The 16,436-nt window shown below is 45.9% G+C and overlaps 1 protein-coding gene across 2 annotated transcripts in view; it reads right to left on the reverse strand.

The window, feature by feature from the left end:
* USP48 (ubiquitin specific peptidase 48) overlaps positions 1-16,436 on the reverse strand; it is a 725,601-nt gene that overhangs the window by 215,457 nt on the left and 493,708 nt on the right. For both annotated transcript variants that reach the window (XM_078642611.1, XM_078642612.1), the window contains exon 19: positions 6,948-7,058. In XM_078642611.1, coding sequence (XP_078498737.1) covers positions 6,948-7,058 — 111 coding nt within the window. The remainder of the gene's footprint in view (positions 1-6,947; positions 7,059-16,436) is intronic.

The raw sequence follows: 16,436 nt of genomic DNA on the forward strand, positions 1-16,436 counted from the left end.
AAAGTCCCATAAGACTCTAAATAGGGATTGAATTATTGCTAATTTTAGAACTCCCTATGTAATGCGAAACATAGCTAGGTAGTGTTTCTCATTTTCGGAGCATTCATAAATTGTCTCCCCTGAGATTAGATTATTTTAATAAACCCTTTTATGTTGCATTTCCTTTATATAGTGGTCTATTTTTTTCTTCCTGGTTCAGGTTTGAGTTTGTCTTAACCAGTAAAAAAATTCCAGTACCCTACCCCTTTCAAAGAGGTTTGAGGTACTTGACGAATTATCAGTGCCTGACTGACTGATAAATCTGCCTGGGGACAAGTGACCCTCAAGTGAGAAAGGTGCAACCAGGAATGCTGCTGGGATTCATGGTAAGCTGTTTAAGCCAGATTGGGTTTCTCTGCTATGGAAATAAGAGTTTATAATCATGCAGAAAACCTGGGCTACTACTACTATTCAGTGCAACTGGTTTTCCTGCTTCTCAATCCCTGCAGTTCACACAATATCTAGGCATCCAAAATGTGGCTTATCTATATGGGTCAAGCTTGGGGTTAAAGTGCAATTTGTCCCATTGGATTTTAGCTGCTCGGTGATTCAAATGATACAAGAAAATAGTTCACCAAGTTTTTTTTTTAATGTTAGCAATGGCAATAAGAATTTTGTAACCCTTTTAACCTAGTTGATAATCCTATGACCAGGTATAATTTACCTTTGTCCAAGTGCAATGTAATTACATGAGATGATTTTAATGCTAAATGTAATACATAAATGTAGGGAATTGGGCTTTTGTTGCAGTTACACCCCCGCCTCCCCCCACACACACACTTTTTGCCCCTTTTTAGCTACTAGATGCTAATTTTCGACTCGGACAATGCACTGAGGCTGGCTAACAAGACCTCAATGGCAGTGATCCTTCCCTAAATCAAGGAAAAGTCTAATTGTGCAACAATTGGCAAAGGACTTTAGCACCCCTTTAAGTCCCTAGTAAATGGTACACCAGGTCCCTAGGGCAGGGATACTAAAGAGGGTCCTTCAGGGCTGCAGCATATCTTATACCAACTTAAGAGACCCACATACAAACTACACCCAGACTGCCAGTGCTCACTAAGCCACTGGAGTCAAGCTATCCTGGCTGAAGACGGCTGATAGCCAGAAACCGGTCCTAGGATGCTTGATTCCGGTCCAGGAAAGACATGGCTTGGCAAAGAAATGTGAAATCCGTAGAGATAACTGGAATCGTTCAACTGCGGCTGGCACACTTAAGAATTCTTATATGTTTTGGAAAGTGGTTAACGCCCTTAGAGTACAGCAGAAGGATAATGTTACTTACCCTGTAAGCATCTGTTCTTGGCACGTAGAGCTGTAGATTTACATGCTTTGCATACTCCTGCTATCGAGTGTTGGGTCCAGATGTTTGGAAGTTTTTTAGGTCTCGCGCCTAGCGTTACGCAGCGAAAGTCCTTTTGTCCGGGTTTCCGAAATGGATACTGGAAATGAACACGTGTGCGTGTATTTTTACTTTTGCGGCCTGCTATTGGCCTTTGCCTGCGTGTTTATTTGAAAGAGAGCACACAATAGGTCAGAGGCTGGCGCATAGCTCCTCCCCATGCCTATTGGTGTCTATTACGCGCATTTCTGGCATATGGTTTCAATTATCGTGCCCATACACAGGCGCGATAATTGAAAGCATATGGCGAGCGCATGCATCACTCGCGGCTTTGTTTTCCCAAAAGCCTTCGCCACGCTCACTCCCCCCCCGCCCCCCTTGCGCGTTCACTAAGACCAGCCGTGCGTGCCTACTGGCTCTGCCCCAGGCTCACACGAGCACTGGCTCTGCCACAGCCTCACATAGCACCACTCGCGGCCGTGTTTTTTTTTTCTTCAGTGCCGCTTGTTAAAGTTGATTCATCTTTTAAAGGTATTTCCCAGCCCTACATTTAATTCTACCCCTGGAGTCTACTAATGTGCGCCTCTTCCTCAATTACTCTTCCCCATTTCTCTCTCACGACCTGGCTTCACTTTCCCCATCTACAGACCCAAGCACCTTTCTCTCAATGCTCCTCTCTCCCTCGCCATCTTTGTCCTTGCACTGTCCCACACGGGCTCGCCCTCTTTGTGCCTCTCGCTGGATGTCTCCCTGTCAAGCCCTCTTTGTCTTGCACCCTGTTGTCAGCTCTTGTCTGCCATTCTTCTCCAGCCAGCCCCTCGCGACGCGCTATACACCCCGCCTCACCCTCTGTCTCAATGCTTGATCAGCCTTCTTGACATCCATTATAAAACCCACAGAGGTATGAGACAGGCGCCCAATTCATTAAGCAACTATTGGGTTCGCATTGGTTTTCCTTCATGCACTGCCTTTCTTTTACACTCCTCCTTGTTTTTATTGTATTTGTTTCCTTTACGATAAGCAATGACTGGTTTACTTTATTCTGCTTCTAAACCAACTGTGTGCAATACGTCCCACAGGGACAGATGGAGCATGTATTTAGATCATGTGAGGATAAGTGCCTGGGCGTTAGTTAACTAGGGGGGCGCCAGGAATTCATGTCCTCAATGAAGCACTTTTCTCCAAGGCGAAATGTACATACATGGAAAACACTTGTGAAATGTACAGGCACTGCGATCATATATCGCTTGGTACTGGTGTTCATTAGTTTCAATGCACTCCCAGTTTTAGACTGCAACGCATGCATTAGGGCCAGGATTTAAGCGAATTTTGTGGGCTCTCGTTGTGATTGGGCATGTAGTAAGTGATTTAACAGGAGTACTCTGTGTTTAAATGCGTTACATGTACATAATAGTGCAGTTTCAGTATAGCATGCTCATGTACACCGTATTTGATATGTTATGTCAAATGACATGACAATGTTTCTATAGCGCTCTAATAATACAAAAAAAACTTGGCGCTTAGAGGAGTTGTGCAGATGGTCTGAGACTGGAAATAATGGGGCAGGAACATTTCTCATCTTTTGGGGACATGCCATGATGACTACGGGGATGACGTGTTTTAGTCAAAGGCTGAGCGCGTGGACAGACCAGTAGAAACAACTTCATAAACTCAGTGCATCCTTCTCACAACCGCCGAGCTCAGAGCTCGGAGACTGGGGTCTTGTGTGGTTGTTGCCATCGCTGTCTCACACACCCCAAAACGAATGCAAGGTTATGTGTTTTTTTGCCCGATTTATTGCTGATCATTTTATCAGTCCAAGGCGGGTGACTGGCTGAGTTACAATTGTCGGAAGATTAAGGTGAAGTTAACAAGTGATAAACTCTCCGCAGCATGCACCTAACCCGCTGAGCTGTTTAACTGAGCGTTTGGGACTAGTGCCAGCATTTTAGACGGTCACGGTCAAAGTTCCAATAAATACCAAAGCTAGGAGGGGGTAAAAAGTTGCTGATATTAGCAAATACCTACTAGATCAAACCTTAAGTAAATGGCCGTTTTGCATATGTGTCACTGGAGGGGTATTACCTCATTGAACACTGATAACGTAGAGCCCGGCAGACACTGAGGCCAGACAGTCATTGCTTGTCACTGGAAAACACCTCAGGAAGGAGAAAAAGCTCCGGCCTCTGGTGGCCTGGGGTCGGGGAGGGGTGTGAGGGGTCGTGGGGGGCTCTGCAGCAGCTAGCAAGAGCTGGGAAGGAATTGGTGACAGAGACAGACCCCTAGAATGTGACAGCAGACAAGAAAACAAGTGTTTACTCTCAAACCCAGCGTAGTCTTCAGCTTTACACATATCGCACACTACTACCCCTTCCTCCCAGCCTCCCTTTCAGACCTCATTTAATTCATTCTGGGTTGTTATTTCCATGTTTCCCCTTCCTTTTGGGTCTATCACAACCGGAACCTCACTCCTATCCATGTCACCACTCTCGTTTAAAAGGAGGGTTCGGTCTACTCACTATGCGCAATTTGCTGCGGACTAGTTTATTACAAGCATTTTCAATGCAATAGGTCTCGCATTACTGAATGTTTGAGCTATTGGTTTTGCATTATTATTAGCAATGTCAATAGCTCATACTTTAATAATGCGAGACCTATTGCATTGTAAATGCTTGATTTGAAGAAGTCTTTCATGGGTTAAGAAGTGCATATTGCAGAATTAAGATTAGTTCACAGGAGGATTATGGGGATCTCCGCCCAAGGACATGTAGACTCTTTTTTATATTCTGGCAAATGGTGCATTTTAAAGTTCAAGGAGTTTTTAACATTAGTCAAAAGTCAATATGATTTAAAAACTGCTTTAGTTGTTTCTTCTAAATAATTGTGGGAACACGTACGTTTACAACCTATGAGCCAATAGAATTGAGTACACGTAGCTATTTTAAAGTCTTCTTTAACTGGGAGCATGGGGTACATCCTTGTTATACTCAGTGACATTTTCCCAAAAATGCTGTATTTTCAGTAGTTACAAACTGGTAAAATTAGTCAGAAATTAACAAGATTTCTTATTATGAGATAATTCAACTTTAAGTCCTAGACAATTTCGTGCTGCTGCCTTGCAAAAAAAAAAAAATTGGCAAAGGTGTCTTACATGACAGGTGGCTACATGGCACTTATTGTGGCCAGGGCGTTTCCCCCAAATGATTCACTGGAAAACAATATGGTATACAGCATGTTTTAAAACACATTCAGCCAGGAACTTTTGTCAGGGTTGGGCATCATTTAAATATCACTTTGCCACATGCCTTTGGGGCATCACCCAGCCAACCTTTGCAATGGTGTATTGATCAGCAAAATGGACTGTAAACATTGGTCAGTCCTCCTTGTAATTTTAACTTCACATTACAGAAGGTGCTTGGGGATTGTTCAACAAGGAATGTTATGGTAAATGTTGTATTTCACATGAGTGAATATTGTACAATCACAGAAACAAATGTAACTTTTCATTATTAATGAGTCTCTAATTTATTGAGTGAGGACCCCTGGCATGTTGCAGCTGGCATTGAAAATGCAAGCAGCTATGGACCTAAAAAGGCCTCAGAGACTATAATAGTCTGCATCCGATCCAGCGGCGGTGCTGACTGGCCCGGGTATTGTGATCAGCAATCTAAAAATGAATAGCCAATACTGACGTATCACAAGGATTTGTAGTCACATTGTGGGGCTGGAATCGAGATGCCAGATTTAAGTTTCAGACACACAACGGACAATACAGGAACGAGGCCAAAACACGCATGGAAATCCACTGACAATATGGCAAGGCGTTGCTAGATCTCAAAAAGGGAAGCGCGTTTTAAAAGCATGTACACAATGTATGCATATTTCTTTAGCATGCACTCCTCCTTGGCAATCATGTTAAGGGTCAGTAATAAAACGGCAACCTTCACGTTTGCGTAACGAGATTGTATCTTACTGTATTGGTTTAACGCCTTGTTAATTCTTTGAGCTAGAGCAAGATATCCGGAGTGTGTTGGATGCTTTGGCGCTGCATCTCTCGTCGTCGAGCCCGATTATCTCGTAGTCTCTTCTTGGACTGAAACGATTTACATGCGTCGCACTCTTCCTCCTTGTGCTTCGGAGAGAGGCACAGGTTACAAACTTGATGTAGGTCAGTGCGAGGATATTTGGTGTGGCACCGAGGACAGAATTGGAATGGAGTCCAATCCATTGGCAGGAGGCTGGACTGTTGCGGCTAGGCCCAATGGCCGCCCACAAGGTTTTCGATCGAAAATGGAGTTTGTCGAGTGATTCAATATGCGGAGAACAGGGAAATGCGAAAGGAAACAATATCGTCGAGGGTAGAGTGGATGTGCACTTAGGGGAACATGCAAAACGTTTTTTGAACCGGTAGCGTAGCAATGCACATCCCAACTCAATTGTGGAAAAAAAACAATCTAACAATGGAGTCGATGCCCAGGCACACTATCACCGGAAGGAAGAGTCACCTTACCTCGTGACTGGAAAGTCTTCAAAGAAAAACAACTTGCAAACATCCGGACCCAAAACTAATTGCAGGAGTATGCAAAGCATGTGTATCTACAGCACATATGCCTCGAACATAATATTACATATACACAGAGGGGTCTTTTGGGACAGCCACTGCTTCATAGGAGTGTCTTTTTCATAGTGAATCAGCTGATAGAGAGCATTCATATTTTGGGGTAAAGAATTAACCCTCTCCAGCCTTTGGATTTTCTCTTACCTTCATTCATGCATGGATTCGCCCACAGGCAGCCATTTGGTGTTTGAATGACAATTTGCTTCTTTATAACTGAGCCCATGCAGGGTAAACATCTACATACATGCAGCCCATTGCAAGCCAATACATGGAAACTGTTTTGTGACCTATGAAATTAGGCTAGAGACAGCACCTCACTTTGCTGGTAACAGGAACAACTACCCTAAATCTCAGAGACACAGCCGGACTGAGCCTCTCCAAAACTACTAAGAAATAAGTTGATAACGGACACTCCAGTTCTTGAGCATTGGCATCCTAGCCGCTCACAAGGGAAATAGGATGTGAAAAATAATCTCTTCTCCTTGTCTGTCATGAAGAGAGGTTGAACTAATCCAAGGAAGTTGAAGAAAAGGTGGAAATCCTGTGAAATGTATCCAGTATGCCAATGTAAAGCAGGGCTCTTAGTGAGGACCTCTCACACACAGCATGCAGTAGAAAACAGTGATGTAGCAAACTTTGTTTTACTTGTGTTCATATTTCAGCTCTTAGCATATCTTTGACTGTTATTGCCAATGTTTTTTTCCTTGTGATGGTCACACTGTCGAGCTAAAAGAAGCAACTACACGAGCCTTTAAATTGTCAGTGAACATTGTCAGTGTTCATACAGAGTATTCCACCAGAGTATTCTAGTGTATGCAAAACATGATAGATGAAACAAATATATAACAAAGTACATAGTTCCGAGTCTGGATCACAGCAGGTTTTTAAAAACTTAACACACAACTTAAATAAGTTACAGTTTGCAGCACATAAAAAAAAATAACTCACAGTTTAGAATCTTCCTTGGTCAGGTTATCAAATGAAAACATCAGCCCGCCATGTGGACAAAGAAGTGCACTGTTTCCCAAAGAAGACACAGGGCTGCATCGTGTGGGCCGCCTGAGTGTGTGTGGCAGTGGAGAAAAATAAGAATATTTGTTATCATGTGAGAATTATTTCATGAAAATACATGGAGTAAAATAAATGGTGTATTAAAAGTATCACAGTGAGAAAATATTCAAAGCTAATACTTGCAACAACAAATTGTGACATGCGCATCAATGAGAAACAATTAATGAATATTTAGTCTCAAATTACTTACTTCCTGTATGCCATCTGCTGATCCATCTTTACCATGGATGGAAGACTGGCTTGCCCTTCAGAAAAGTGTAAAAGTAAAGCCAACTGTGACAACCAGTTTCCAGGAGTACCAGGGTAGTCAGGAATTTTTAGGGTCCAATTGCATCCATCAGAGACGTTCCAATTGGTGTCCTGGGACCACTGTACTACATGGATACCAAACTGGATATCCACTTACTTCCCTCAAACACTTTACTCTCTGAGGGTAGCAAGACAGAGCAGCCCAAGGCTTACTCAAGGAAGTATTGTGGGTTAAACACTCAGAATACAGTATGCATAGTAATACATGGGAATAAGACCAATGGTTACTCGTCATTTTATTTTATAAAAGAAAAGTACATTAATACACATAATGAAAATGTACTACACATAAAACTATGATACACAGTGAAAGCCAGAAGTCTTTGCGACCCTCTTTTCCAGAGTTCTGACCCCAAGCAGTACTCTAGTCCGTACAGGTTAAGCACTATACAGTTAACTTTGGCTTATACAGACCATGTTGCACAGGGTACTCTTCAAAACTAGAGCAACTACACCAATTTGCATTGTAGTGATTTGGTTTCACCAAATGTTCCTGGTCCACCCACTGTCCCACCACCCAAAGGAATAGAATTGGCTACCCTTCCTTGGAGAGGATATCACTCTGTTGGTGTAAGTTGTCTGCTTAGGGGTGTCTGGTGTCTATGTCCCAGTACCAATACTCCGACAACCACAGGACTAGCTGTAAGAGGGTAGTGGCTGGTCAAGGTGCTGGTACACCCTGATATACTCAGATGACAAAAAAGGATGGAGGCCTGTATTTCAGACTCAACTGGTCAGTCTAGAATTGTTAATATTAGGGCACGCAAGAGGTAAGCCAGAGGTCTATGCAAGTTTTGGGGTAGGAGCCAAGGGTTCAAATGGTAAACTCATCAGCAGGACAATATTCTCAACAACAAATGTCTCTCAAAGGTTCTCGCGGATAGGTTGTTATGTGTTGAGATGCTGCGATGTCCTACACCTGGTGAAATAGAGCCCAGCTACTTCCAACAGACTGGCATTTTCCTTTCCACACGCATACTAGTCACAGATACACCTTCATAAGCCCAGAACCTATTCAGGGTTTGGCAGGGTAGAATGATATTCCACAAGGATTCCATTCCTGCACCTCTGTTTATTCAAACACGACTGGTTTGAGGCCCTTCTCAGTAGACAAGTGAAATGTTGAACAGACCATTGGCTGATGAGACCAGTCTTGTACTTCCCTTAGGGACAGGCTGAACCAATCAGGGGTTCTGCTACTTATAAATCCTTTGTGCTCCTCCAATCCAGAGAGAGGGCATATTTCCTGCATGTTTACTACATTATCACTGTATGGGGAGAGCTTGCTGCCCTCCTCCCCAGTCTCTTGGGACCGGTGTGTGCTATGCCCAGGGAAGGATGCTAATTAACTCTCGGCAAGGGGGCATGACTACAGGATAATGACCATAAACCAGGGGAAGTCAGTGCTCTAGTATGGACAAATGAAAAAGGAAAAATTACTCAAATCGATTTTGGTCATTCATCTTAAAACATATTTGCTACTGCAACATTGAGGAAAACAGAAGCTCTTTAACAGTTTTGATACAAGGACCGCAAAACAGTTGCAGGGTTAATCCCTCTAAAAATTGTATAAATAACTAGAACAATGTACTGGGTTTGATGTCTCCGGTTAGTCAATAAGTTTTAGTAGATGTATAATTGGAATCTCCAAAGGTTTGTTTTATTTTTTAACAAAATAAGCAACACCGGCAAGCAACACAAACCTGTGTGGCTTATCTTGTTAAATAATAAAACAAACCATTGGAGATTCCAATTATACATCAGCTTAAACTTATTGACTTACAGGAGACCTCAAAACCAGTCCATGTATCTTTAAAAAACAGGAGAGCAAAAGTGATGTAGGCTTGAACTTTCTGAGAGTGTTTTTAAAAGGTCATACTGGGACTCTAGGATTTGGAAAAAAGCTCCTTCAATTATAATGTGTTGCCCACTTTTATACACCTCAAACTACAGTCTCATAACAGGTTTTGAGAGAAAGTGATAAGTTAGTGATGATTAGGAATGCGCTGGGAAGTCCACTCACTCCTTCTGCTTTAGAACATATTCCTCAAATATTGGGAGCGGGAGACTACACAGGAAGAATTGATTCTCAAAGTCTGCACTTTGTATAGATCTTTTACTATGAACGTATCAATATCCAATGAGTTATCCTTGCAAAGAAGCATATTTATGAGCCCTATCTATTGCTATGATAACTACACACCTCTAGAAATCCACAATGCTGGTGGGGCTCTGTGGAAGCGGGCAATGAACTTTGTTGAGGAAAATTGAAATTGTAGCTTCTCTGCTGATTTTGTCATCAATCCTGAAAAGTAGATAATTTCCTGTAAAGGTTACATAGGCAAACCCTTCTCCTAAAATGTATTAAAATGAATTGCAGTTGGTCTGAATGAGATGAGAATAATTACTCCGTGATACTATCATTGTTCTAATTCCCAAAAACATTTTGGAAGTCACTGGAATTTAGATTGCAGGAAGAAACTTTCTAAAAAGTTGAGGGCGAGGTTCAAGTTCCACTGGGGCATAATAAATGGCCTAGGAGGAAACGTAAATTGCAATGAGGAACCTAACCACTAAAGGGGACTTGAACAAAGAAGGTTGGTCAGACAAAACTGCTGAAATGGCCGATAAGTAGCCTTTAACTGTGCCCACAGTAGAGCCTTGCTGAGTCAAGGACAGAACAAACACAAGTACTTCAGAAAGGGTGCAGAAAGAGGATTGATGTTCCTAGATGCACACCACGCCACAAATGTAACCAGGCAGCAAGTGTATACAGATTTGACAGAAGGATATCTTTGTGAAAGAATAACATCACAGACTTTGGGAGGAAGGTGGAAAGCAGTCAACTGCTAGTCCTCAATCTCCATGCATGTAGGTGAATGGTGAGCATGTTTGAGTGCAGGACCCTCCCCAGTTGCTGCAACAGAAAATCCTCTCGAAGGGGCAGCTTGATCAGGGCACTAATGTTCATGCTCAACAGCTTGGGATACCAGGCTCTCTGTGCCCGATAGGGAGCCACATGAATTACTTGGGCCTGGCTTTTCCTGATCTTCTTGTGAACTCTGGGCAGGAACGATTTAGGCGGAAAGGCTAACAGAACACTGGAGCGTTACTCAAAACGAAAAGCGTCTCCAGCATGCAAATTTGTGGACATTGCTCGTTTTCGATGGCGGTGAACAGATTTAACCAAGGCTCCCCCAGACTCTTGAAAGAGACCTTGCACCAACTCTGGAGGGTGATGCCATTTGTGATCCACTAGGCTTCGTTGGCTCAGTTCGTCCTACCTGGCATTCTGGAGACACAGAGCCTCTTGACAAAGGGTCCACAACCCTACCCCGCTCTGTTTGTTGCAGTACCACATGGTGGTGGTATTGTTCTTTAACACCTACACCCGTCTTCCCTTTATCGAAGAAAGAAAGCCTTTTAATGCCAAGCCTGAAGCTCCAACAGGATGGCATGAAGGCCGGACTCTGCCAGAGACGAGAGTCCTCTGATCTCCACCTCTCCCAGATGGCCTCCTCATCCCAGAAGTGATGCATCTGTCACTAGTCAGTTCTGGTCGGTGAAGGGAGAGGTGTATGCCACTGAAAAAATTGCAGTTTGTCAGCCACCACTGGAGATCTTTTGCAGTTTCCTACGAGAACTGGACCATGTCGGAGAGATTCCCTGATGCTGTGCCCACTGGAACATCAGGTCCCACTGCAGAGCCTGCATATGCCAACAGGCATGTGTTTCTAGCAGGATGCATGAGGCCCAAAAGCCTTAGGGTCATTCTCACCAAAATCCAGGCTAGAGGCTTAAACATCGGTCTAATAGCCTAAATATCCTGGACTCACCACTCAGGAGGGTAGGCCCGAAACGCCACTATGTCCAGAACAGCTCTGATGAAAGGGAATGTCTGAGATGGAGTCAGGTGTGACTTCGACACATTTTTTAGTGAACCCCAGCAAGTGCACGAAGTTCGCCATAGTCTGGAGGTGGGAAAACGACGGCCTGTGGCAAGCTGACCTTTAACAGCCAATCGTAAAGGTAAGGGAAGACTCGAACACCTGATCTCCGCAGATGAGCTGGAACCACCACCATCCCTTTGGTGAACACCTGAGGGGCACTGGTAAGACCAAAGGGCAGCACAGCAAACTACAAGTGTTCTTAGACCACAGTGAACTGCATGTTATGTCTGTGGGCAGGCAGCACGGGGATGTGGAAATATGCGTCGTACAATGCAATCTCCTGCGCTCAAGGCAGACAGGAATTGAGCGGGCGTGAGTATTTTGAACTTCTTTTTCAGGAAGAGATTGAGAAAACGCAGGTCTAGGATAGGATGAAGGGCTCTGTCCTTTTTGGGCACCACAAAGTAGCAGACATAGCAACCACAACCTACTTCTAATGCTGGTACTCTTAATGAATGGTTCCCTTGGCCAAGAGAGCTAACACTTCCTGACAGCAAGGAGACGTGGGCCTCCGTTAACCAGTCCTAAGTGGGTGGTATAGGTGGAGGGGTGGTTACAAAGGCGGTGGAGTAGTGCTTTTAGATCTGTAAAGCCAACGGTCTGATGTTCCAGACCTCCAGTGGTGCAGGTAATAGAGTATCCTGCCCCCCACTGGATGTCCATGATGGTAAGAGGACAAACTAAAAGGGTTTGGGGGCTGTAACTGCCAAAAGTTGGAGGGTGGGGGTGGACTGGCCTGAGCTCCAACTACCTGTTCCAAGTGATCTATGGGACTTGCGTCCTTGGCCACGAAAAGGCTGGTTAGCTTTGTGGCAGGGATTGTATGGACGCAGTTGGAAACCCCTTTCCTGTCCACAGAAGGGGCAGAGAGCTGACTGGAGCTGGCAAGGGGCCATGCAGAGGTCCAATGACCTGGCCATAGCTCTACTATCCTTAAAGCACTCCAGCGAGACTCTGCCTTCTCTCCATAAAGATGATAGCCATCAAAGGGCATGTCCATTAGCGAGGCTTGGAGATCCCCTAAAAAGCCAGTAGTTCTCGGCCAGGCATGACGCAGAAAGGCCACCGATGATCAAATCGCTCTACCTAGCAAGACATTCGTGTCCAGTCCACATGGTATGATGAACAGTGCTACGTCTCCCCCATCAGCAAAAGCTTGGGAGAATACTGCCCGGGCCCCCTCCGAGACCACAAGCAGCACTAGCACAACCAAATCTCCAGATCGTATGGGAGTATCAGCTCAAGAGCACATGGTGTTCACCGACCGCTGTGCAAGGCTGGCAGAAGAGAACCTCAGTTTCCCCAAGGGGTTCATCCTCTTGGATTCCCTATCCGGTGAAATGGTAGGGCATGCGCCAGGGTAGACCCTTAGGTTGAGGTTACGACCACCAAGCTTTCCGGGGTGAGGAACTATGTAGGGAAACTGGGGTTGCCAGGAGCGGTGTGATGGCGGCAGGCAACTGTTTGATGCAGAGGAGCCCTTGTCCAGGGCTTAGATCAGGACCCGAGTAGGACATCGAGAAGGGCTTCATTAATACGGAGAAAGGGTTCAGATGGGAAGACTCCTGGTTGTAGAACTTCTGTCATGACATTCGTCTGAAGGAAACTTCTAGACCTCAGCCGCCCTATGCACCACCATAGTGAATGAGGAACCCTCCTCAGGAGCCACAGTAGGGGGAGAGACTATCGGCGTCAGGAGGTGAGGAGCTTCAGGCAATACTCCCTCAGCGCCTTCTGGGGAATGGTGCTGCTGTCCTTGCAGATTTTGAAGTTGTGGTTCCTCTCCAAAAACCACGGACAAACCAAGTGTGGGTCTGTCACAGACATCTGCCTGTGACAGGCACCACATGGTTTGAAACCCGGTTTCTGTGGGGGACATCCTGTCATAAAAAGTTTGACAAAAAAGAAAAATATAGTCAAAAAACGACTATGGGTAGCTCTTCACGGATCAGCGCTATCTGGTGGAAAAAGGAAAAACGTGACTTCAGGGCACTGGGTTGGGGACCTAGAAAGGCACCGCACACATCATTTCTGGCATGGATGCCGCAGGGCCGAATTACGCCACCTATCAGTGCCCAGGGGTACTGCTCGAAAATATCCGGTTCCAGTCTGACGCCTGGGGAATATTCTAAAGTAAGCAGCTGAAAGTCTCTAAAAGATAGAGGCAACCATGAAGATAGTCTCACAGAAATGCTATGTCAGTATTTTATTCATTTTTATAATATTTATTAAAGCAACTTATATACAGCTCAGATTATACTCATAAGAAGTATCTCAGAGCTGTAAGTGGGGAATTTATATAGAGATAGTGAGAAAGACTTTGCCCACACCCACCCGCCGAAGTACCATTTCCATAAAAGGCCAATCAACAGAATCAAAGGCCTTTTTGGCATCCAACACCGCAGAGACGTTAATTTTAGGGTTGATATGCTGAATCGCGGCGAAAATTCTACAACGGTTAGACGTTAGGTTGCGCACGGAACAAATTCATCCTGTTTGAACCCCAATAGGCCCGGAAGCAGTGGATAGATGCGATAGGCTAGTATCTTAGCGAATAGTTTTGTGTCTATGTTTAACAGGGACAAAGGTCTGTATGACCCAGCAATCGCTGGGGGTTTTGCCAGGTTTGAGGAGGGCAACGATCATTGCCTCATACACTGAAGGGGGCATTAACTTACTCTGCGTCATCTCTTCAAATAGGGTTACTAGGTGAGGGATTAGAAGGTCTTGGAATGCTTTATGAAAGGCGACAGTCAGCCCGTCAGAGCTCAGGACAAATTAGCTAACAAGGCGCCGGGGCATTCGCTCTCCACATACACACGAGCTGTGGCGTACTTGCGTAAGTGCTTGACTTCACTATCTGCTGTGTCTGGAATTTCTCCGTTTAACAGGGACAAATTGACGTTGCGCATCCTGGACAGCTTGTGTGAAATCCGGGTAAATGAACATCTGTGTTCCCTCGTATCTCAAGGATTGTAGATCTCTGGCTTTCTGCTTTAATGCTGCATCCCTGTCTCTATAGTTGAGCACCCGGGCGATAATAGGGCAAGGAGCGGCCCCCGGGACCGGTCTGGGTGCAAGAGACCTAGGGGCGCTTAATGATGAACATGTTCGAAAAAGTGTCTTTGCTCAGGAGTGTAACCAGCAATTGTTCCACAAAGAGTTCCATATCTGGGATGTTGGAAGATTCAGTAATGCCCACTATGAGCATATTGTTCCTCCTTGAACGTGCTTCCAAGTCCTCTGCTTTAGACTGGACTGAGTAGAGTAGCTTTTCAAGCTTTGTGGTGGAGTTCAAAGTAGAGTTCAGCGTGTCCTCCACGCCCAACACCCTCTTTTCAACAGTGTCCAATCTTGCAGCTTGTTTGTCCAGCCTCTCCAACATCCTGTCCATCCTGAAGGAGAGGGCGTCTATCGTCCCATCAATTTTCGTTAGGCTGAGCTGCATGGCCATGAGGATCTGTTTTAGATCAGTGTTGGCGGCAGTGTCACCCATCTCTGATCCAGACTCAGATGCATTCCCCCCCCCCCCCCCCCCCGAGTCATGTAGTCTGTGGGTTTTACGTGGCTCAAATTGCAACTTGGATTGCGATTTCTCTGTGCGGCCCATATTCGCCACAGGAATAAAGGTGAGGTTGCTAGGGAGCCACACCATCAATGTTAGTGACTAGAGCCCCACACAGACCACCTAGCAGAGGCAACTGCCGGAAGGGACAGGGCTCTACCAACTGCGTGAGTAAGTCTCGTGCTCCACCTCGATGCACCACCACCCGATAGTAGTTACTATGAGGATTCCCTGAACAGCAGCAGCTTCCCAGCCAGCCGCTAAGTACTCAAGGGCAAGGGATGCAGTTCGTAGCATCGTCAGCATAGAGGCAGCAGATGGGTACCCCGTGAGGCCTCCTATGCCTGCAGATCACGCTAGCATGCACCACCTATTGCGTAGTGCCGGAGACCAGAGAGGCGAAGAAGAACTGACCCAGCGGCCGACCCCAACATAGAAAGCTGAGGGGGCTCGACCAGCCACCAGACCCCAATACTGGAAATGTTTGTCCTGCCGGTGTCTCTGGGGGCCATAGCGTAACACGGCGGCAGGGACAAGGAAAGCTGCGCAGCACCGAACACTCCAGACAATAGGGAAATGCCACACAGAGTCGCACCGGAGACACGTGTTAAGAATAGGCCATAACTACTGTCTGGCAAGGGCTGCAGTTATTGGGCGCTCCACTCACCGCAACCTCAGGACAGGGGGTCTGTCCCAGTGCCCCTGCGATGTGCCACAATTGTGCCCAAGAGTCTGCGTCCACCAGGCAGCCCCACCACAGTGCCCTTAGTGATTACTGAAGGAAGTTTGTGGAGTGAGAGGGACAACAACAGCAGTCATCCCCGCAGGTAGTGCAGATAGAAAAACAAAGGCACCCGTGATTCAAAGCAGCACTCGTCTCCCCAGTTAATAGTGGCGCTGACTTCAATGCCGGGAGCGAGAGGGGTCATGGATGATAAAGTGTAAAGCAGGGGCACCCGAGGGATGTGTGGGCCGCCCCCCACCACTCACCGCTGCAGGCACGAGTCAGACGGCACTCTGGGCACACCCACACCACTCCTCACTTCAATGGCCAGGACCGGGAGTCGGGAGTCTGCAGGCGAGGAGTCGAATGGCACTCCAGTGGCTGTGGCGGCATCGCGGATCGTCTGCCCAGACGAGGAGCGGGCCCAATAACTCCACAGGAACGGCAGGGACGGAGACGGGCCCCGCAGCGATAGCGAAGACCTCAAGGTAGGCCGCACGCTCCGCTCGCCAGGCAAGATGTAGGCCGCAGCACTCGGTCCGGGCGGGTCCCCGCCGCCTCGCAGTCTCGTTCTGTATTTTTTTTTATCCCACGGCTGCCAACTCTTTCCTCAGGCATAGGCAGTAGCAGAGGGACGAAATAGGAGAGCAGGATCGAGTCGGATGGAATAATGGCTCACAGACCTATCCTAAAACGCAGCCATCTTGCGGCCAGGCAAGCTCCACTCCCAACTTGAAAAGAACTTACCTGATTTAAAATATCTTGGCGTCTAAATTGATATAAAAATAAGTGTTATTTTTATAAATTGGTGTTGGATG

The sequence above is a fragment of the Lissotriton helveticus genome, chromosome 5_1 (assembly GCF_964261635.1).
Source record: "Lissotriton helveticus chromosome 5_1, aLisHel1.1, whole genome shotgun sequence".
In the NCBI taxonomy this organism is placed as follows: Eukaryota; Metazoa; Chordata; class Amphibia; order Caudata; family Salamandridae; genus Lissotriton; species Lissotriton helveticus.